This window comes from Aedes albopictus, chromosome 3 (assembly GCF_035046485.1).
Source record: "Aedes albopictus strain Foshan chromosome 3, AalbF5, whole genome shotgun sequence".
Classification (NCBI taxonomy): Eukaryota; Metazoa; Arthropoda; class Insecta; order Diptera; family Culicidae; genus Aedes; species Aedes albopictus.
The window spans coordinates 162,953,168-162,976,020 of record NC_085138.1 but is presented as its reverse complement, the minus strand read 5'-3'; the positions used below and the strand labels follow the sequence as shown (position 1 = coordinate 162,976,020).

Below are 22,853 nucleotides of genomic sequence, written 5' to 3'. Positions count from 1 at the left end.
ACAAGTACTCCGGTATCCCCAGACGCAAGAGCGCATCGGCAATAGCAGCCCAACTGGCGCTATTAAATGCATTCCTTACATCCAGAGTCACTGAAGTGAATTCCCCTCCTCTTAGGCTCGAGTGCTTTCTCGGCGGTTTTTGTAACCGACAAGATAGCGTCTACGGTGGACCTCCCCTTCCGGAAGCCATACTGGTTGCTCGAAAGACCATTTACGCCCTCAGTGAACCTCAACATTCTATTGAGGATGATCTTTTTGAGCACCTTCCCCGCCGTGTCAATCAAGCATATTTGTCTATATGCCGACGGGTCTCCGGGTGGTTTCCCCACCTTTGGCAATAGTACCAGGCTCTGCCTCTTTCAAGCTCCTGGGAAGACTCCCTCGTCCAGGCATTTTTGCATAGCAGACCTGAACATTTCGGGAGCCTCTACAATAGCTACTTTTAAGGCCAGGTTCGGAACTCCTTCCGGACCTGGGCCTTACCTACGCTAAGGGACTTAGCTATCACCGCAAGTTCCACATCGGTGACCCTTTCCTCATCGCCAGCCCCAATCCCCGGCTGTCCTACGAAAGGAGGCCAAGGACTAGGATCATGACGCGGAAAAAGTCCGCGCAATGAGGTACACACATGGTTTTATACATACATATCACGCAATTTCTTGAAACTGCAACTATATGTTTGATTAATTCAACACTCTGAACATTGTTATGACTGGCATATATGTATATGATTAACATAGAGTGAATTCCCTTAGAAAGTTATTATTGCTATAAATATTGTGTGCAAGTCGAAGCGTACCCATGCCTTGCGCTTCATTTAGCTGTAAAGCTATTTTTTAATCGATCATTTGGAGGAAAACAAGTGCAACCACACACACCTTCTAATATAGAATCTCTGTGCCAAAGTCAAGTTCAAATCACTGTGGCGCTGCATCGCTCATCACGTCAGTCGATGCATCGCCCGCCGGCATAAGCTTCATTTTCACGCTCAAAAGCCGGTTCTGAGTGCGTTTTTGAGAACGAATCTCGTATTTTTCCACATTTTATTATTATATCACATTGTATCACATGGTTTTGGTTCGATTGGTTGATTGTTGGTGGCATACATGACTATAATTGATCGTCGATCATGTTTGAACAAACCGGGTCGTCATCGTCGTCGTCGATTGGGGTGTGTGACCTTTTAGGGAAAGCCTAATCACTTGAGGAGAGCAGGCGCTGAGCGGTGCCTAATCTGTAGTGGGACTCCGTGATGCGGTTTCAGAATCAACTCAGATGCTAGCAGGGGCTCGTCGGCGCTGCCGGGCGGTAGAATGAACTCATAGTGGCGCAAAAGCTTCGATATCACACTTTTCATTTCGTTGAGAGCGAATTTTTGGCCTGGAAAGAAGGTGAACGAGTAATGCTTAATAATACTGGTAATCATGAGTCTCTGATCTGATTCTAAGTTCTCGAGAAATCTCGAGGAAATTAGAATCAGACTTACACTGAAGAATATGTAACTCACCAATACAGTTCCGTGGACCAGCACTGAACGGGATGTACTTGTACGGGTTGAACTTCTCCACCGAGACTTCCCCTTCAAACCGTTCTGGAATGAACTGAGAAGGATTATCGAAATACTTAGGATCCCGGCCCATGAAGTAAATCCCGACGATGATGTTCGCTCCGGCTGGAATGGTCTTGCCATCGATGGTGATTTCTTCCACGCATCGGCGACCGATCAGAGGTACTGAAGGATACAGTCGGAGCGTTTCCTTGATCGCCATCTCCGTATAGGTTAGATCATGCAAATGGGACAGCTGTATCGGTTCCTGAGGATCTTTTCCCATAACTGACACTATCTCATCGTAGACTTTCTGCTGCACTTCCGGATTCTTGGCCAGGTTGAACAACGTGAAGACCACAGCCGAAGTAGTTGTGTCATGCCCTTCGAACATGAAAGTGTCCACTTCTTCACGGATTTCCAAGTTGGTCAGAGGTTTACCGTTGATGTTAGTTCGAAGCAGCATATCGAGAAAGGCATCCTTCTTTTTGGTTCCAAACTCGTCCAACGCTTCACCATCTACGTCTGTTTTACTCATGAGCTGATTCCTCCGAGATACTATCACGTTGTCGGTGTAGCCGTGCAGGACTTTCAGCGCTTTCCTCAACTTCTGATAACTAGGGGTCAAGTAGAACAGAGGTGTTCGTCGGATGATATCAAACATACGTTTGATTGAAACGCTAGCTGCTTGCTTGACTGCTCGGACGTACTCGGAGTCCGAGTTTCGCAGAGCATTAACAGAAGTTCCCATTGCGCTTTCTGAAATGTATAAGCTTTGAACAGCCCATCCACAGTCAAATTCAATCATTCGTCTCACCACAAATCACATCCAGAGCATACAACAGCACATAAGGGAACATGTCGAAAGTTTCGCCACTGTCGGCATGTTTCCCCAGGACGTCCACCAGTTCGGTCGCATTTCGGTCGAACACGTCCACGAACTGTTCCAGGATTTTGAAGTGGAACGCCGGTGTGATGGCCTTCCGTCGGGCGTGCCATTTTTGGCGTTTACTCAGAAGCAAACCATCGCCAAGCCAATTGGAGAGGTAGTCGTACTCGCCGGATTTATCGGTCAAATGCTTGTTGGTCATGATGGTCTGGAATAAGAATTTGGAAAAGCTTTGGCGATTGATGCAGAGTAGAACTCAACTCGGAGTTGTCTTACCTCAACCATGCTTGGATTTCCCACATACAGCGTAAATTGAGGTCCTTGCCAAAAGCGCACAACGTCGCCGTAGACATTGGTAAGATGCTGAATGATCGGTAGAAATTCTGAAAAAAAAGAAATGTTATCATTGGTCGAGTGGGAAATGGGATGTTTGAAATTCATATTGTAGTATTTGTTTTGCCGAAAGCCTCAATATAAGATATTATGGTATGATCACCTGGGTTGTAGAACGTATTCTTTAGACTAAAAACACTCATGTTTCCTAAACTCTTGGTCTTGAGAGCTCGCAGAGCTGGCTACTTCTTTCTTATGTGTCCAACTAATCATCATTCCCATCCCTCGTAAGCCGCAAGAAGGGCCCAGGACAGCTGTCGACGGTTGGAGGATTGCTTCAGTCTTGTGCAAGAATCAGAGATTAGTGCCATATCTATGTACTTGGTATCCGACGGGAGGAAGGCTCCTCATAACGTCGGAGTCTCGGAATTTGTGCGATACACTTATGCTACAGCTAATGCTTAAATATGTAATGTTTGGTTATGCGGGTTACCCCCAAAAAGCACATAGTATATGAAGGTTTAAAAAGTTTTGCTTTACAACGCCGCGCCAATTTGTGTCATCTGGAGCTAACATGGGAAACATGTTTTCATGACCAGCGTACGGAATTCTATCAAATTGTATACAACGATACAAGAAGGGAAATAAAGGATAATATGCACCTTCTAAGCAAAGGTGGTCAACTAACTAAGATTAGGTTGATTTTATGGTTGTAATGCGATCTTAAAGATAGTTTATTAGTTTGACTAAGAAACGCCAACTTTTGGCCCGCGTTCAAATTTACTGAACTAAAAAAATAATTTAAAAAAGTTTTACTTTTAGGTGCTGAATAATTGTTGGTTGCAAAATGCACCTTGAGGTGGGGCAAAACGACCCTTTGACATTTCCCGTTTTAAATTGTAGTGAATTACCATGGGGCTCCACCCAAATAATGTTTTCGGCAGCAAGCAATGATGTAGGACGCGGTAGTTAATACATCGATTCCATATAATCAGCGCGCAATTCCTTAAATTCCATGCGCTTGAAGCGACATTCTTTTCAAACGTGAAAAATTCTCCACACTTTTCATTTAAATATTCTAGCCATTCTTTGGCTTGACCGACTTTACTTTTCGTCTAGTTTGCTAGCATTTGAATCATACTTCATTTTATCGTTGCTTCCCTGTAGTAGAGGCACAACTCAAAAATTGTGAAATTTTGATTATATTTCAGAATGATTATATTTCAGAAATTCCTCAAGAGATTCGTTTGAATAAAAATTCCAAACAATTTCTCCAGAAAATCTCTCAGAAACTCCTTCAGCGATTATTATAAAGAAAACAAATAGAAAATTCTTCTGGAGATTCTCCCTAAAATTTCTCGAAAGATTTCTTTGGAAATTCCTCCTTGGCTTTCAGGAAGTTATCCGGGAATATTGTATCCTCAATAGAGATTCCCGCAAAAATATCTTCAAGGATTACTTGGAAACCATTGAATAGATTTCTTCAGTAATTCCTATATACCTTCATAAATGCCTCTGAGAATTCTTTCAGAAATCCCTCAGGACTTTTTTTAAAAGAAAATCTGCTTTAGAAATTAAACCGATATTTCCATCGGAAAGTTTTTTTTTCTAGATTCCTTAAGAAAACGCTCACATCGCTTAGAAAATCTTCAATTGAGGTCTTCCGAAATTGTTCCATGCTTACTAGGGATTGATTAATAAATTTCTGCTTTCATAAGTGTCCTCATGTATTCTCCCAGAAAATTATAAATTTGAAATTCAATCAAACATTCCACCAGGTATTTCGTTGGAAAATCTGCCATTGACTTCATCTTAAATTTCTCCAAAGGCTTCTTTTGAAAGCCTTTCATGGATTTCTTTAGAAAATTCTCCAGAAACATTCTAGGTTTCTTTAACTCTTCAGCACTCGCGCTGTTGTATTTTGCGCAACATGTTCATTTAAGTTCGCTTGTTGAATACTCTATCAACGCGGTGCTGACGGTGCGGTGGTGGCCGACTGCGTGAATAAGGTTAAAATCGTCGAGAGAGCCCTTAAGACACTTTTTCGGAGATGCCTTCAAAAACTCTGCCAAGATTTTTTACACAAATTTTTCCAATGGTCTTTCAGTGCTCTACAAACCATTACGGGCATCAGGAATTTCTTCACAAACTGTTCCGGAAACTTCTGCCAGAATTATTCCATGAATTCCCTTAGGAATTCTTTCTTAAGGTGAAACATCAAGAAAGCCCATTGCAATTTCGCATACAAACTTTAGAGGCACAGATCTGACGAATTAAGCATCGAACCAAGTCGCATTTGATTATCCTGGCTTTGCTCACTTGCTAAAAGAGGCAGCTTTTCCAAATCGACCGCATTTGTTTACGGATTTTTAAGATTTGTGCTCTTGAAAACGTGAGTAGGGGTCCAAGTCGGCCATTGTGGCAGCCATATTGGTACTCTCTGAAGTTTCTCCCTAAATGACTCCTAGATTTTCACCAGGTTATCAGGAAGAATTGCTCCAGAAATTCTTTCATAATTTCATTTAGTGATTTCAGCAAATATTCTTCCAGAGATTCCAACAAAAACTCGGAGAGAAATTTCTCCTGATATTCCTTTATGTCCATGGTTCGTCTAATGATTACTGGAAATTTTCTCACAAATCTTCTGAGAAATATTATGATCAAACTGTAGAATAAACTTTTGGTAAAATTATTGGAAAATATGGTAAAATAAATCGTTTGAGGATCACTGAAAACCCAAAAAAAAAACACTATTAAGTATTTTAGAAAACAAAACTCAGTTGAATGAAAAGATGTATGATTTCCTGAAGAAATTAATGCATCATTTAGACGATGCCCACCAATGCGTGAGTAAACCCAAATTGACAACCGCCTTCATAACGCACGAACCCCACCAATCGTTGTCAAATCGGTTTTAAAAAGACTACCTACCTTCCCGATGAACAGTGCATTCATATATTTACCAACCAGACCCAACCATTGCTAACGCGGTTGATATCACTTTCTTCATGATTTCAATCTGACCAACAAACAAAACAAGACAGCTTTCTACAAGTAAAATATAACAAAGTGATTTTCTTTGATAATTTTTGAAACTGTTGTTCTCTCATGCATTTAAGATTGCGTTTGTCACAAATAGAAACATATTAAAGATAAAGCTTAATGCTAGGCAAGGTTTGATGTGTCGAAAGATTCGATTGTCCAAACGAACCGAAGAACGGTGATTTTTTGTAACTTAAAACTTCCTTGAAATTTCCAATAGGAACGTGCAAATGACTTCGGCAATCCGCAAGTCCTGAGTGGAATAAACAATAGGTGACATTCAATTAATAAAAGCTTCAGCAATTTACTGACTGCATGGCTCCAATCAACACTCGTCCGCAAAAAAAGTGATTCAGCAATTCCTTCAGGGGTTTCTCTTGGAATTCCTTGGCGAATTTCTCCAGGTGTTCCTTGAGGCTTGAGATTCTTCCACCAATTTCTTCAGGGTAACTTTAAGGAGTTCATTCTTGGATTACAATGGGAGTGCCTTCCGAGAATTCTCCACGAGTTCCCTCAGAAATTTCTTAGTCATTTCACCAGGAAAGCTTCATCCGTTCGTCAGAAGTTCTGTCCGGGGTTCTCCTGAAGATTTTTCAAGGATTTTTCTAGAAATTTCGTCAGGAATTCCTTCGGGGCCTTCTCTAGGATTTTGTTTTCGGAAAATCCTCAAGGAATTCCCTCAGGGAATCTAGAAGAACTCCTGGAATTTTCTCAGGGATTCTCGGTCCTCGGTGATTCATCCAGGAATTTCTTCCAGGATTCCCCTTAGTATTCCTACCAGGATTCGGGAATTTGTACCGGGATTACCCCAGTAATTCTTTCTAAGATTGCTCCAGGAATTCCTTCTGAGATTCCTAGGGGAATTCCTTCAGAGATTGACCCGGGATTCCCCGGGCATGTCTTTTGGGATTTCTCCGGAAATTGCTTTCTGGATTTTTTGTCGGAATTTTCCCGGGAATCGCCTCGTGATTTTCTTCCCGGATTGCCCCGGCAATTGCTTCCAGAATTCCCCCGGCATTTCCCCCCGGGAATTCCCCGAGAATTCCATCTGGGATTTCTCGGAAATTTCTTCCGGGATTGCCATGGGAATTCTTTCAGGGACTCCCCCGGCAGTTTCGTCAGAGATATCTTCAGAAATGCATTCAGGGATTTCTCCAGAAGTTCTTTCAGAGATTCATCAATTAGTTCATTCAATGATTTCTCTAGGAGTTCCTTCAAGGAGTTCTATCATGGATTCTTCCAGGCGTTTCTTCATGGATTCCTTTAAAGATCCCTCCAGGAATTCCATCAGAGATTCCTCAAACAATTTCTTCAAGGATTACTCTAGAAATTCCTCCAAGAATTTAAGAATTTGAACGAAACACTTGAGGAAATAATTATCCACATTCTAGAACTTTCGTATTGCAGACTACATCGCAAATTGGACTATCACACTTTTTTTTGATACGCCTAAAAAGTGTGATAAAAGTGCGCATTTGCCTCGGATCGTCTCGACGTCTTCGGTGCACTTATTCCTCTATTTACAAGGAATAACTGTACCAAAGACCTCAACTCGATCCGACGTGATCCTGTGCTGCAATCACACTTTGAAGGTCTGTGCACACTATTGTGGCAGTCCAATTTGGGGTGCAGTCAGCAATACAATCGAATATGATTTTATGAGGAACAAAAAATGTTGTTGTCATTTATTTGCTTCTCTGTACTTTGTTTACGATATGAAATACTACTACTCAGGCCCGTGCACCGAAGTGGCGCCGCAAAAGGCGGAGGGGCGCCTAGTGTATGGAGCGTCGCTTATGGAGAGGGTTTAACACCAATTCCCCGCCCCCCCCCCTCCCCTTGTGCACGGGCTTGCTACTACCAATCACAGCACCGGTGGGGAGGTTAGGTAGTATTTAACGGGTGGGTATCTGAAATAGAACGGATTTGCACACCTCTACTACTCACCGACTTACTATGCACTGGTGGGGATAGTCTTATGTTAGGAATCTGAAATGTCATTTTAAATTATTGTGCTGGTCTAAGTGTGATTCTTGAAATTCAAAATGTTTTCGTACTTATACTCGTATAGGAGAAATAAGTTTTGAATAAGTGGAGCGGACCTGGTGGGATGGTTAGAACACTTGACTATCACGCCGAGGACCTGGGATCGAATCCCACTCCCGACAAACTCGCAAAATGTGAGTTCTTCCTTCGGAAGGGAAGTAAAGCGTGGGTCCCGAGATGAACTAGCCTAGGGCTAAAAATCTCGTTAATACAAATAAAAAAAAAAAAGTTTTGAATAATTTTGTGGGCGACATTAAAATTTCGTGTCGGTGTCTTCTGTGCACTTATTCATGTTAAGATGCTTTATATGTGGAGCAGTTCTTGGAATATTCAATGGAGAACTTCTTGAGGGATCTCTTAGAGCTGCAGGGGCTAGTTTCGAAGGAATTCATGAATGGTTTCCTGAACAAATCCGTGGATGAACTCCTTGAAGATTTCTTTGAGATACTTGTGAAAGAATTCCTGAATGCCTTCCTGGAGAATTTCTTAGCTCTTGTATGGAACCCACTAAAACTATCTTAAAGAATTAAGAATCAAATCACTGGTGGAATTGAAGTAAATGTTGTAAATCCTTGAACTAATAAAAAAATCCTCAGAAAAAAGTCTTGGGTGCACCCCTGGAAAAGAAGGTAGAAGGAATTTCTAAAGGAACCCATGAATATTTTTTTAGGTTTCGGGAGGAATTTTTGAAGTATTCACTAGACTGGTGTTCCTTGGGAGTGTTGATCTTTTAACCGGCAGAGGGGGTGTTTTCGGTTTTGGCAGTCTTCAAACGTTTGCAAACGATTATTGCATTTTATCCCAACGGTTTCGGACCATTTTCTAAACGTTAGGATTTTTTTTTCTATCAAAATAAGAATTTTGAAAGTTGGAATTGAGTGATATGCTACATGTGAACATAACTGCTAGAAATAATATTTTTTTATTAGAGTTTACCTCGTATCTAGCCTCGTACATATTTTTTGCTAAAAAATATTGAAACGTTAAAACATAGCATTTTGCTATTTTGTGTGGTGCACTCATTGAACCATATTTTCAATAATTTTAAACATTTTCCAACTGTGTTCAGGCTGTTTCAAACTTAACTATATTGTGAAGATTTGAACCGGATTAAATAGACTAACCATGCTTCGAGATAGAGCATTTTGAGCAATTACAGTTTATTTTCAATACCCTCCTAATCATGAATAATTCCAGGAGGAATCACTGGAGAAATTCGTAGAGGAGTTCCTGGAGGAATCCGTGAAGCAATTTCTGGAGAAATCTCTGGAGGAAATCCTGAGGGAATACCTGCAAAAACTTCTGAACAATTTCCTGACGAAATCCTCAAAGGAATTCCAGGAAGAAACCGTGGAGAAATTTCTAGAGAAATTCTTGGAGCAATCTCTGGAGGAATTTCGGAAAGATTACTTGGAGCAATTCTTGGAGGATCTTTTGGAAAAATTTTGGAGGGATCCCTGGATAAATTCTTGGACGAATCCCAGGGGGAACTTCTAGAGGAATTCTAGGTGGAATCTCTGGAGAAATTTCTGAACAAATCTCTTGTGAACCTCCTGGAGGAATTCCTAGCGGAATTTTTGGAGGAACTCCAGGAGGAATACTTGGTGGAATTTCTGGAGGAATTCCTGGAGGAATCCCTTAAGCAGTTCCTGGAGGAATTCATGCAGGATTTCCTTGAGGAACCCCTTGAGGGAATCCTGGATAAATTCCTGAAGGAATTCCTAGGGGAACTTCTGGAAGAATTCATGGAGAAATTCCAGGATGAATTCTTAACGGAATCCTTGAACTGGATGAATGCACGGAGAAACTACTGAAGGAGTGCATGAAGACATTTCTGGAGGAGTCCTTGGAAGAGTCCTGGAGGAATCCTAGGTGAAATCCATGAAGAAATCACTATAGGAATTCCTGAAGCAATTCTCGGAATAGAAATCGCAGGATAAATTCCTAGAGGAATCTCTTTAAAAAATCCTGGATAAATTCTAGGAAGAATTTCTGAATAAATTCCTGAAGGATTTCTGGGGAAATTCCTGGAGGAATTGCTGTAGAAATTTCTGAAGGAATTCCTGAATCAATCCCTAAAGGAATCCCTGCAACAATTCCTTGAGAAATCGCTGGAGGAATATCTGAAGGAATTTTTGGAGGACATCCTGGAGAAATCTCTAGAGAAATTCTAGGAGAAACCCCTGGAGGAATTTGTAAAGGATCATGTTTGAACACAGTCAAATTCAGAATTTCTTAAAGAGTCTTTGGATGAATACTTGGTGGGACATCAGGAGGAATTCCTAGAGGAAGCCCTGGAAGAATTCGTAGAGAATTCCCTGCAGGAATTTTTGGAGATATCTCTGAAGCAATCTTTAGAGGAATCTTTGGGAGAATCTCTGGAGGAATCCAAGAAGGAATTACTGGATAAATTGCTGGGGGAATTTCTAGGGGGATTCCTTGGACAATTCGTGGAGGAATCCCTGAAGAAATGCACGGAGCAATTCCTGCAAAAATACCTTGAGAATTTCCTGGAGGTATATCTGAAAAAAAAACTTAAAGGAATTCCTGCTCCTGGAGGAATCCCTAAATGAATTTCTGGTGGAATCCCTGGAGAAATCCCCTTTGAAGAAATCTTAGAAAGTACTTAAGCAATCGCAGAATAATTTGGAAGATACGATAAAACTCTATCCTATCTATCCTCTATCCTCTATTCTGAAAAAAGTAAAAAAAAATCGATTACGAAACCATATTGGATTCACCCAGAATCTGACTCGTAACGCTCGGCCAAACGGTAGGCGACACATTCTACCGTGACGTTACAACATTTTGGCGCCTTTTTGGCCAGATTTTTCACTATAACTCGTGAATTCAACCGTAAACCCCCAAATATTTTTGCATATTCGGATTCCTTGTAAAATTTCCAATAAGTATGAACTGGTGAACAGTTAGTTTTCACTGAGAAAGTATGTTAAAAATGGGAATGAGTAGCGTGACGTTACAACGTTGTAACGTCATGCTACTAATTCTCATTTTAAACATACTTTTCCAATGAAATCATATGTTCAACAGGTTAAACTTATTGGAAATTTTACAAGGAACCCGAATATGCAAAAATATTTGAGGGTTTACGGTCGAATTTATGAGTTATAGTGAAAAATCTGACCAAAAAGGCGTCAGAACTTTGTAACGTCACGGTAGAATATGTCAGGCATTGTTTTTCTGAATATTCGAGAATCATCTATTTTTTCGACCAAATTGAGTGCATCGAATTGTGAGTTTTCCCAAACAAAAAATCTGTTTTTCGATTTGAATAAGTCGTATCCGCATATAAATCACAGTAAACATACGACTTATTCGAATCGAACGCCAGATATGTGAGTTGTTTTCACTTTCTACCCTATCGATGCTGTCAAAAACAAATAAATCCAATTAGGGTTAACGTAGGGTCTGGGACTATTTGTGCAAGGGGACCTATTTTGGGCACTTGCTGCTCTCAGTCAAGTTTCAACCGATTGACTTGATTTTTAGGACACAGTCAGATACGTATAGTGACTAGGCTCGCTGGCGTAGTGCATGGTTTGGGTCAAAAATGACCCCAATGCCAAAGGAGGGCTAAGCCTCTGGAAACTTGGGAATCCATTTCAGGCCAAACATTTCTGAAGGTCCAATCTGCAGAAGAGAGGCTCTCTTTGGTTTCCATCTCTTTCGTTAATATCTCAGCAGTTTATTTGTATTATGATTGTCTCCTTGCATTGAACGATGGTCAAACCAATCGTCTTTTGATTTATACTACAAAATTAGTTGAAAAGTGCACCATTACATTGCAATAATTGAAAGAGAAAGTGAACAAAGAGAGCCTTTCAAATGCAGATAGGACCTATTGGAATGTTTGGCCTGATTTGGGTAAAATTCTATTGAGGCAGTCCCGACTTATTACCTAAATTGAGGTTCCAGGGTAGTACGAGAACCATGATTCAACTGATCTATGCAATGATATAGGTGCAAGGGCAAACGTGACGTAACATAAACTGTTCATTACACACATACACTCAGTTGAGCTCGGCTAATTTTCATTCTTTTGCCGAGATCCGCACAGCCGAGCGCTCGGCAATCGCATTTTAACTGAGATATCAGCAAAAATTAAAGTAAATTCATAGCAGCACCCATGGGTGCCGCTATCATCAAATATCAAACGTCAAGCGTTTAGCCGAGATTTCAACAAATGAACTTTAACCGAGATCCGCACAGCCGAAGTCGGCATTCTGTTTTAAGTGTGCATGACTAAATGTTTGCTATTAAATCGTGGTTATAGTTTTCTCATATTGATAGCTTTCTTAGTTAAATGTAATGGTAATTCATTCCAGGTCGTTGTCGCAGCTACGTTGTAATCTTCGATCGTGATCATTTTTTTTAGTCCAGCCTTATTAAGGGGTAACTACTGCTTCGTTAACTGATTTGTAGTATGCTCTACCGGTCCGTTGTGATTTACCCAAGTAACATTTTATATGCGACTTCAATGTGTCGCGTGTGGCAAACTACAGCTTGCGAACGTGTTTAATGTAAATTTTATGACTCCTGCTTCAAATGCCTATTATCTATTAAATTTGTTACAATAAACATATTACGTGGGCCGGGGCCCGTAGCGTAGTGGCTACACGTTCACTTCATAAGTGGATGGTCATGGGTTCGATCCCAGCCCCGGCACTTGCAATTTTTCGTCAGTTGCTCTTCCTCTCGAGAGCGGCTGACACCTGACCCTCTTCTGAGCATATGCTCCAACGGACCCGGAAACTTGGATATCGCCTAACGGCAACTCATAATGGACCCCTAATCGGACTGGAAATGGAACAACAGCCACACAGCAACATCGTGCTCATCATTCTACCATGGACAGGGTAGAAAAGTGACAGCAGCGCAAAGGTTCAGTTCGAATTAGAATTAATGGAATTAGAATAGAATACATTTAGGTGCTGTACAAAGTGTAAGTGCAGCCGCCAAATGGAATCGCTCACGCAGTGCCCTAATGGACAATAGAGCTGTAAATTAGGTTAAGTGATTGAAGAATAAAAAAAAAACATATTACGTAATTCTTCATGTTGTCCCTAAATATAATGCTAATTCATTGTTTTTTAATTACATTTGCCTCGAACTTGCTACAAAATCAAGTGTAATGAGGGGTCCAGATTTTGTGGATCCAGATGCACAGAAGTGTTCACAGAAGGGCTCCTATTTTGGGCACTTTTCTGCTATAACTAAGCCAATTTTATAACCAATTGACACAATTGTTGGAACGCGGTGAGATACGTATAGTATCTAGCCGTGTACAAAATTTCAAGTCAATGGACTACCCGCTTTGCGCGCAGCCACAGTTGATCAGCAGGAGTAAATCAGTTTAATTTTGTATGGCGAAATGCATCTAAACTTGAATTACTTGAAATACAAAGCTTTTCCCGAAAAAAATATTTGGTAGGCTTAATAGTGGTCACCATTGTGCACAAACACTACCAAATATTTTTTCGAATATTGTGTTCCACTTTGAAGAATTTGCCTTTAGATGGTATTCGCCATACAATATTTTTGCGATTTACTTTTAGCGATTTTTCGCGCATAGAAGCTAGCGCCACATTAGTCGATACGGAGAGTAGGAAAACAGCCGATGTAGTTAATTCATTGGCTTGGACTTGACTGAATTATAGCGAAAAGTGCCCAAAATACAGTTACTGCCCAAGTGGCTCGCTACCCTATGTATTTTGGAAAAGCGTAAAACATGTTGGGATTACTGGGAAATCTGCACGATACTGATAACTTCTTCCAAATCTGTTAATATTACATTGTACATTATGTTTGTTGGTCTCTTGCTGTCATTCAAATTAATCCTTCTTAGCTCATTAGCACGTTTTTATGGGTGACACCAAACTATCAGTCGGGAGTGTATGGGCTGCACTATAAAGATTGATCCTGAGTATTATTCTTTTGGTATTGTCACTGTCATTTTCTTAATCATCGTGTTTTTTTGTCACCATTCCAACTAGCACTAACCATCGGGTTGTTTGTTGAGAAACCACAAGCCATTTCCCAGGATCGGCAACGCCGGAGGACCCGCATACTGTTTTGCCACTTCCAAAGTTCGGGCGAACTTCCGATAGATCACCAGCGCAACACAAACGACCGCCAAAACCGATATCAATAAGATCCACATGGTTTCAGTTTTCCGTTCCGTTCGCGCGCACGCCCAGGAGATTTCTGATCACCTAAACTAGATCGTCAGCTTTAATCCGCGGCGAAGGACCGATTGTTAGTCACTACGAAAACTGGATGCCCGACAGGCGAGTTTTATCGCTCGTACTAGATGATAGACAATAAACATTATACACACTGCACTGTAAGTGCAGGTCACCGCTCCTAGAATGAACACCTGAAACACCGGTTGCACACGGGAGCTCGGTGGCAGCGTTGTTGTTGGTGCTTCAAAAATCGGGAAGAAAAATACCTACCCACATTTGCGTGATGTGCGGAGGATCAAGTGGATTGAATCAAGCCTATAGGGGAACAAAGCCCAAAATGCCAAGATGGGGTAAAATGGCCCAACTCATAAAATCATTCCTGAATGGGACTTGATCATTGCTATAGGTAAATGGTGTCAAGATATGTTTGCATCAAACATTCTTCCAGAAGCTAGGCCACCAAACTCACGAAAAATCCTTTGATTTCCCAATGAAAATTGGCAACTTACGGTTTTTCGTGCTTGCAATTAAGGTTTTCTGATGATTTTATTACCAGCCAAGTGTTTCCAACGAGATTGAGGCACACATGGAGACGCATAGTTGTTGAAGTCTAAGCTTTCCATGTTAGGGGTCATTCAAATATTACGATCATCGTTTTGCGGGGAGGGGGGTAACACTCCATTTATTGAGTATACGACAAGGCGGGACAGAGGGGGAAAAGGAGTCGGAAATGTCCGAAAACTGATGGACGAAATTTTTGAATGTTTTCATGAAGTGGCATCTTACCCCATGGCAGATGGTCGTTTTGCACCACTTCCGTTTTACGAATCAGTTTTTAAAATCGCTGAAAATCGATGAAAATGCAATAGTTTTGTTAATATTTTTGCTGAAGTATCGAGCAAATATTGTCTAGTTGCTGTTACCACTTTGGAAGCCTAAGAAATGAGGCTAATTATCAATTAAAACGATGAAAGTTTGAAAAATGGCATTTTACCCCACTTGACCCTACTTGCGTTTGATTGAGGTAGATCAAGTGTGTGCGTAATCTGATGCCAACATCATCCACCTGTAACTAGTAGCGTTCACCGGTGCGGTGGTGTGTTGGATATCAAGTTGGAGGTTTGGGTTTTTATTATCAGGTCGATCATAGGTGCGAGTTGACAATAAGATTACGTATTAAGCATCTCAATATCATTTTAGAATGATCTAACAACTAGGCATTTTCAGGAGATTCCTGTTCGCGTCGGTATAACTACTTAGCTGAGTGAGGCAATGACTTATAAATAGTTGTGTGCATTCTTATTATATTTTAAACAATTTTACAATAACGTCAATATGTTCTGTTTGTTATTAATAAGTTTCAAAATAAAATTTACAGTTTTCTTTCATTGTGCACGTAGATATTTCAATAGCTAAACAACCAAATTTGGTGAGTTCTATTTTTTCTTACTTATCAGGTATCAGAAGGCCGGCTCCAGAGCACGTTATCCTCCATTTGGGGCATTTGTGCCATCGCCATAATAATAGCCTATTTCATCATCTACCTGAGGGAAAGGGAAGGAAATATTGATAAGGATGGGGATGAGGACAGGTAGGGAAATAGGAAAATAAATACCCTGAAAGAGAGTACTAACGCATAAGCGTACCACAATGGGTTCAAACAGCGCCCTGAAAAGCGGGGTTAAGAACAACAGAATATCATGAAGATTCAGGTTTCTGAAGTCAGTTTCACTTAATAAGTGTTTACCGAATACTCGAAAACGCAGTTGCGCAAAAACTGGACTGTTACATATCAAATGATACGACGTTCCATATTCGGATTAACAGCTATCACATTCAAATGAAATAGTTTGCTGAATATTCGCCATGTGGTAACTGATTCGGCAGTGAACAGTCAATGCTTTGACCAGCATGGTACAATTCTGCTTTGACAGATTTGTAAGATACTTCGCCGCCCTTAGAGATGGCTCAGTACAATACAATTTGGTTTGACGACATGACTCCAAAATATTCCAGTATTGTCTGTGTTGAGTGGCAGCCCAGGTGTGAATCTGAAGCTTTACCCAACACTTCGATATCGGGATACCTGGCTCAGGGCCAATGAAGTCATGTGATGCTTTAGTGCGAGCTAACTCATCAGCCAATTCATTTCCAGTGATGGAAGAATGGCCAGGTACCCATACAAGGTGAACAGCGTTTGCTGAATTCAGCTCCTCAATTTGAGTTCGACAAGCGATAACTATCTTCGACCTGGAGTTGGCCGAAGCAAGTGCTTTAATAGCAGCCTGGCTATCTGAACAGAAGTATATTACATCGCCCATTACGTGCTGCTGAAGTGCTGATTGCACTCCGCACATAAGAGCAAAGATTTCGGCCTGAAAAACGGTGCAGTGTCTGCCAAATGAATAAGACTGATACAACCTTAGCTCACGAGAATAAACACCAGCACCTGCTCGACCTTCGAGAAGGGATCCATCAGTGTAACATACGATGCCGTCTAAAATACTTCTTTCCAGATAACCAGATATCCACTCTTCCCGGGAAGGGAATTTCGTGGAAAATGTCCTATATGGAAAATTACAAGCAATTGTAAGATCACTTGGAGCAAGAACAATTTTGTCCCAATTCACCAAAAGTGAAAACAACGAGGTGTGTGTTGATGTGCGGTTCATAGGAGTTTCCTCTAGTAGACCGAGTACCCGCAACCGGTAAGTGCAAGAAAGGGCTTCTTGTTTGAGATGAATGTGTAGTGGGGCAACGTCAAAGAGAACTTCTAGCGCTGCCGTAGGAGTTGAAGAGAACGCTCCAGACATCGCCATTAGGCACATCCTTTGGAGATGGCCTAAATTTGATTGGACCGTTCTCACTTCACCCTTTTGCCACCACACAAGACATCCATAAGCCAATATTGGCCGAACCACAGTTGTGTAAATCCATTTGATATACTTGGGTTTAGACCCCAAGTTGTACCAAAAGTACGCCGGCATTGCCCGAAGGCCATACAAGCTTTCTTGATTCTGAACTCAATGTGAGGTGTCCAGGAAAGCTTGGAATCAAGAATGACTCCAACGTACTTTACCTGTTCAGTCACATCGATTTCAGAATCAAAGAGACGCAAAGGTCAAACGCCATTACGGTTTTGCCTTTCCGTAAAAAGAACAATAGATGTTTTACTCGGCTTAACCGAAAGGCCATATCGTCGGTTTCCTGCAATAGGGGCACATCTCAAAAAATGTGATTTTTCAGAATGAGCGTTTGAAAATTGGCAATCTTGAAGCACCTCCTACAAGTTCACTTATTTCTCTCATTATTCGACAAAAGTAAACGAATTTTGATTTTTGTATCATGGAAAGGGACTGAAGGACTTTCTGTTGCATGAATTTTAGATTACTATTTTTCATCGACTATTGCAAAAGTTGACTGATTTTGAGTTGTGCCTTTATTGCGGAAAATTGGTGAAAATGCAAAAATCTTGCGTTTCTCATCGAATTTCGGAACGGGTCTTTGTGAGATGAAAGTTTGCATAGTTTTTCATCATTTGCCATCAAAATCTCAAAAATGACAAATTTTGAGTTGTGCCCCTATTGCAGGAAACAGACGATATTGGCGACACCAACCCTCAACTACCTGAAGGGCGCTTTGCATCAGGTAGAAAAGGATGGTGATACACATACTAACTAGCAATGCTTGGTAGTCGTCGGCAAAACTCCAAGTAGAAAATCCGCTTTTATTGAGTTGCCGCAGTAGCGTATCTGCTACGAGATTCCTCAAAAACGGTGGCAAGACTTCCCTTGGGGGCATCCACAAACACTCAATTTCCTAATCCTTGCTAAACGCGATGCCGAGAAAAGATATCGGTTTTTGAGCATTGGTGAATCCAATTGGAAATCATTGGAGATATACCATGACTCCGTGCGGCTTCCAATATGGCATCGAAAGGCACATTGTCAAAGACACCCTCGATATCTAAGAAAACACCCAAGCAGGATTGCTTTTGAGCGAATGCCTTCTTGATATCGTAAACAACTTTGTGTAAAAGAGTCACAGTGGCCTTTCCAGATTGGTAAGCATGTTGGTTCACATGAATAGGCACGTTGGCCAGATGAGCATCACGGATGTGATGATCGATGATGCGTTCTAAGTATTTAGCATTAGCATTAAGCGAGTCGCACAAATTCGTAGGTGGTACAGTCCTAGACCGCTGTTATGAAGGAGGCATCCTTCCCGTTCGAACCAAAGCACAAAGATTTGGGACTAATCTATGACTCTTAGACAAGACTGACGCAATCCTCCAATGGTCGAGTACTGTTCTGGCCACGTCCTTGCGACTGCTGAGAAATGAGAAAGGATGGTTAGTTTTGGACACCTATGAAAAATGTAGACAACTCTACGATCTCTCAGGCCTAGGTGTCACGGGAATTTTGGTGTTGTTAGTGGAAGGGTAAACTCCAAAGGATACGCTTGGTTAACGTTCAGGCACACCATTGTTAGACTGCTTCGAATCAGTTGTCTGCCCAATTCATCCTGCTTTCCTCGTCATCTTGTTGGCATTTGGTTGAATTACTAGATTCGTCGGTTGATAATCTGAAATATAAAATAATATTAACATCGTACGTCAAAGAAGCTACATATTAGTGATACGCTCGCCACAGTTACATATTTTTAAAATATTATTTATATCGTACGATACATTTACCTGAATCCTGCTGAAAAAAAAGTTTATTAGCAGTACATTGAAACACAAATACTACAAAACACAAGGAAAAGAGCATCAAACTTTGATCTTGGAATATTTAAAAATACGGTAAATATCAAGATCAAAATTTAATTTGGTAGATCTTACACCGCAACGCACCATTCTAAGGTGATCTACCCACGTTACGGGGTTAATAATGCGTTCTAAGCATTTCAGAAGAAAAGAGGTCAAACTGATAGGTCTGAAATTATTTGCTTCTTCATACGACGCACGACCCACTTCCGGAATAAACTTCACAGTAATATCCCGCCAAGATTTGGGAATATACCCTGTAGCAAAACTGCAAACAAGTATTTTTTTTCAAAACAAGTTTGAAATAATCAAATCCCTTCTGAAGCAAAATAGGATTAATTCTATCTGCCCCAGAAAATTTGAAAGGAGCAAGTGCCCACTCAATTGATTCTGTAGTTACAATACTTCGAGCTGTAACCAGGGAATCAACTACAAGGAAAGACATCAGTTTCATCCGAAGATGTAATACCCACACATCCAGGGAAGTGTGTGCTGAATAAACATTCCAAAACTCCCTCATCAGAGGAAGTGAAATTATCATTTGGCAAACGAAGTTCGTTCACTTGAAAATCCTTAGATTTCGCAAGGATTTTGTTTAACCGACTGACTTCACTCAAGCTGGAAACATTTGTACAAAGGTTTTTCCAGCCGGATCGTTCAGCAGACCGGAGAGCTTTCCTGTAGGCCTTGCGAGCCGACCTGAAAGCCTCCGAACCAGCCGAACGTCGTCTGTTCCAACTCTTTCTACATTGTTTCCTGAGTTTCGCCAGATCAGAGTTCCACCAAGGGGTTCCTCTTGTGATCTTCACAGACCGTAGAGGGCATGCTTCTTCAAAAGCTTCCATGATGAAGGTCGTTGCAGTATCAACGGCATCATCTAAATCACTTGGAGTGTCAATGGATGGTGAATATCCATGAAATTTGGCTGCAACCAAATCAGTATAAAGATCCCAGTTTGTTGACCAAGGATTCCTGAAACGCAATGTTTGCGAAGTAACATTTAAATGTTCAAAAAAGATGTAGCGATGATCAGATAAACATTCTTCATCTGACACATGCCAATTGGTCAGCTCGTGACTAATTCTGCTAGAGCAAAGCGTTATATCTAACACTTCCTCTCTAGCAGATACCATGAAGGTTGGGCGGTTGCCTATGTTAAGTAATGCAAGATCTGTACTACTTAAGTACTCCATCAAACTAGAGCCTCTTAAGTTAATGTCTGAGCTGCCCCAGATGATATGGTGAGCATTAGCATCACTGCCAACAATTAGCGGAAGGCCTTTTGAAGTACAGTATGCGATGACTTGTTTGAAAGCATCCGTAGGGGATGGTTCATCATGCGGTAAATACACAGAACAATAGACGTATTTCCTGTTGAGGTTTCCATCAGATACATGAATTGTGATAGTACATACATCTCTGGTGGTTAGTTCAGAGATGAGTGTAGCAACTATTGCGTTGTTGACAAGCACACAAGCTCGAGGCATGACACGCGAGTTTGCCATTTCATGTTTACTGAAAGTGGCAAACACCGGGTTCACAAGGTTTCCTAGATAGAAATTTCCCTTACGAAAGTAAGGTTCTTGTACCAAGGCCACTTGGGCTGAACCATTTTGCATAAGTCTGCAAAGATTGATCTGAGCTGTCTTAACCGTAGCTACTACTCAAACTAGGTAAGATTAAACTCTTCGCAACAACAGCACAACAAAGAACAGCAACAATAAAACCAAATCGGTATCGATTGGAAAACGCCAAAGGCGAGGATACACAGAATGCACTGTGTAAATCGCATAATGCGAAACCGTATAGGTGAAAATTTAAACTAATTAACAACATCTTCATAATCCCGCCCTTATTTAGCCTCAAGTGAGACTAAAGAAGGGCAGCTGATTGTCTCGGAGAAACACAAGGTCCACTGCACCATTGCTCCGGTTAGCGCAGTAAGGGCTACATACTGTGGAGGGCGCCCTGGTACTCCACAGGCTCCGTTAGCGATTAGGTTTTTATTAGACCCCCCTAGCCATTCATTCCTAGGCACGGTAACCATAAAGCCGCATCACACCATGAATTAGGGGTCACCTGTTGGTGGATTTTTACCACCGGAACAGGCGGTCCGTAGTGTTATTCTTAGCCAATTGAGACAATCGCTACCGACACTACACAGCTATCTAGGCTGATCGAGAAAAGAAGTTAATATTGATGATCAAGTTCATACGGACTCGAACAGTCGACAAAACAGGACTACGAGTATTTTCAGACCATGAAGAACATAGTTCCAAATTTCACCACCATGTGGCGCTAGTGTACATAGTTACCTCCGGTCAGACTAAGTGTCCTGAGTGTCCTCTGCTGTACGTCTCCATTCTACTCGATCCATAGCTGTGTGTCTCCCTTCAGTCACGCACTCTGCGAAGCGTACGCACTTGATTGCCCCTCCTAACGCGCTGCGCAACATGTCTTTTTGTACTCATGACGAGATCCACAGCCTCCCGATTATCGCGGTATGGACGATGGTTGGTTCTCTCAGCAGCTGATACAGCTCATGGTTCATTTGCCTTCTCCAAGTCTCGTCTTCCATCTGCACTCCGCCGTAGATAGTACGCAACACCTTCCGTTCCAAAGTCTGCAAGTCCTCTGCACATAGAGTCCATGCTGACCATAGAGGACTACCGATCTAATCAGCGTTTTGTAGATAGCTAACTTCGTGTTATGGCCAACTTTATTCGATCGGTCCAAAGTAAGCACGATTTCCTGCCACAATGCGCCTCTGGATTTTTCTGCTGGTGTCGTTGTCGGCGGTCACCAGTGAGCCCAAGTACACGAATTCTTCAACCGCCTCGATTTCATCACCTTCGATATAAATTAGGGGTGGCGTGATTTTTATCTGCAGCCCTTTGCCATCATGTACTTTGTCTTCAACACATTAATGACTAATCCGATTCGCCTGGCTTCGCTCTTTAGTCGGATGTACGTTTCCGCCATCGTCTTAAATTTCCGAGCAATAATATCAATATCATCAGCGAAACCAAGCAGCTGAACGGACTTCGTGAAAATCGTTCCACTCGACTCGTGTTTATCCCCGTTCTCCTTATTACACCCTCTAACTCAATGTTGAACAGCAAGCACGAAAGACCATCACCTTGCCGTAACCCTCTGCGGGATTCGAAGGGACTCGAGAGTGTCCCTGATACTCGAACTACGCACATCACTCGATCCATCGTCGCCTTGATCAATCGTATCAGTTTATATGGGAATCCGTATTCGTGCATAATCTGCCATAGCCGTTCTCGATCGCTTGTATCATACGCCGATTTGAAATCGATGAAAAAGTGATGTGTGGGCACGTCGTATTCGCGGCATTTCTGTAACACCTGGCGAATGACGAACAACTGGTCCGTTGTAGCGCGTTCACCCATGAACCCAGCCTGATATTGCCCCACGAGCTCTCTTGCAATATGTGATAGACGGCGGCATAAAATCGGAGAGAGGTTCTTGTGGGCAGCGCTCAGTAGTGTGATCGCGCGATAGTTCCCGTAATCCAACTTGTCGTCCTCATTGTAGATGGGACACACGATTCCTCCCATCTATTCCTCCAGTAATACTTATTTCTCCCAAATCTTGGTAATGACCCAGTGTAGTGCTCTCACCAGTGGACTAATTGCATAAATAACTATTATAACACAGTAATTTTTTTTGTATCAAAAGGAAAAATAGATAGGGTATCACTGACTTCAATTTGTTTGAAAAAAATATGCAATTTTGTGCTTTTTTGACTACGAGCCATTAAATATGAAAATGATAAAATGCTATCAATGAGCTTTTTTCTTCTATTCGGTGCCCCTTCCTGGTTAAGAATTTTCTGAAGCTGCCAATTCCCAAAGATAAACTAACAACGCAGCTTAGTTACGGTTCAGTGGGCATTGAATGTGTATAAGCTAACGAGCTTGCATTTCTGCGCCTGGCGTTTAGCGTGAGTTCTTCGCCGGTTGAGAGATGGGAGGTTAATGAGCTTGTTCAACCGTA

The 22,853-nt window shown here is 41.5% G+C and overlaps 2 protein-coding genes across 2 annotated transcripts in view; one reads left to right on the top strand and one right to left on the bottom strand.

Annotated features, from left to right (window-relative positions):
- Nucleotides 1-22,853, top strand: part of LOC109422664 (cytochrome P450 4d1-like) — a 505,971-nt gene that overhangs the window by 92,526 nt on the left and 390,592 nt on the right. The gene's annotated exons all lie outside the window — the stretch shown is intronic.
- LOC115271081 (cytochrome P450 4d1) lies at nt 998-14,295 on the bottom strand. Its single transcript, XM_029880537.2, has 5 exons — nt 13,878-14,295; nt 2,712-2,818; nt 2,364-2,643; nt 1,508-2,305; nt 998-1,380 (listed from the first exon to the last, which is right to left on the bottom strand). Exons 1-5 carry the CDS (start codon nt 14,035-14,037, stop codon nt 1,199-1,201), a joined length of 1,527 nt encoding a protein of 508 aa, XP_029736397.1. The 5' UTR covers nt 14,038-14,295; the 3' UTR covers nt 998-1,198.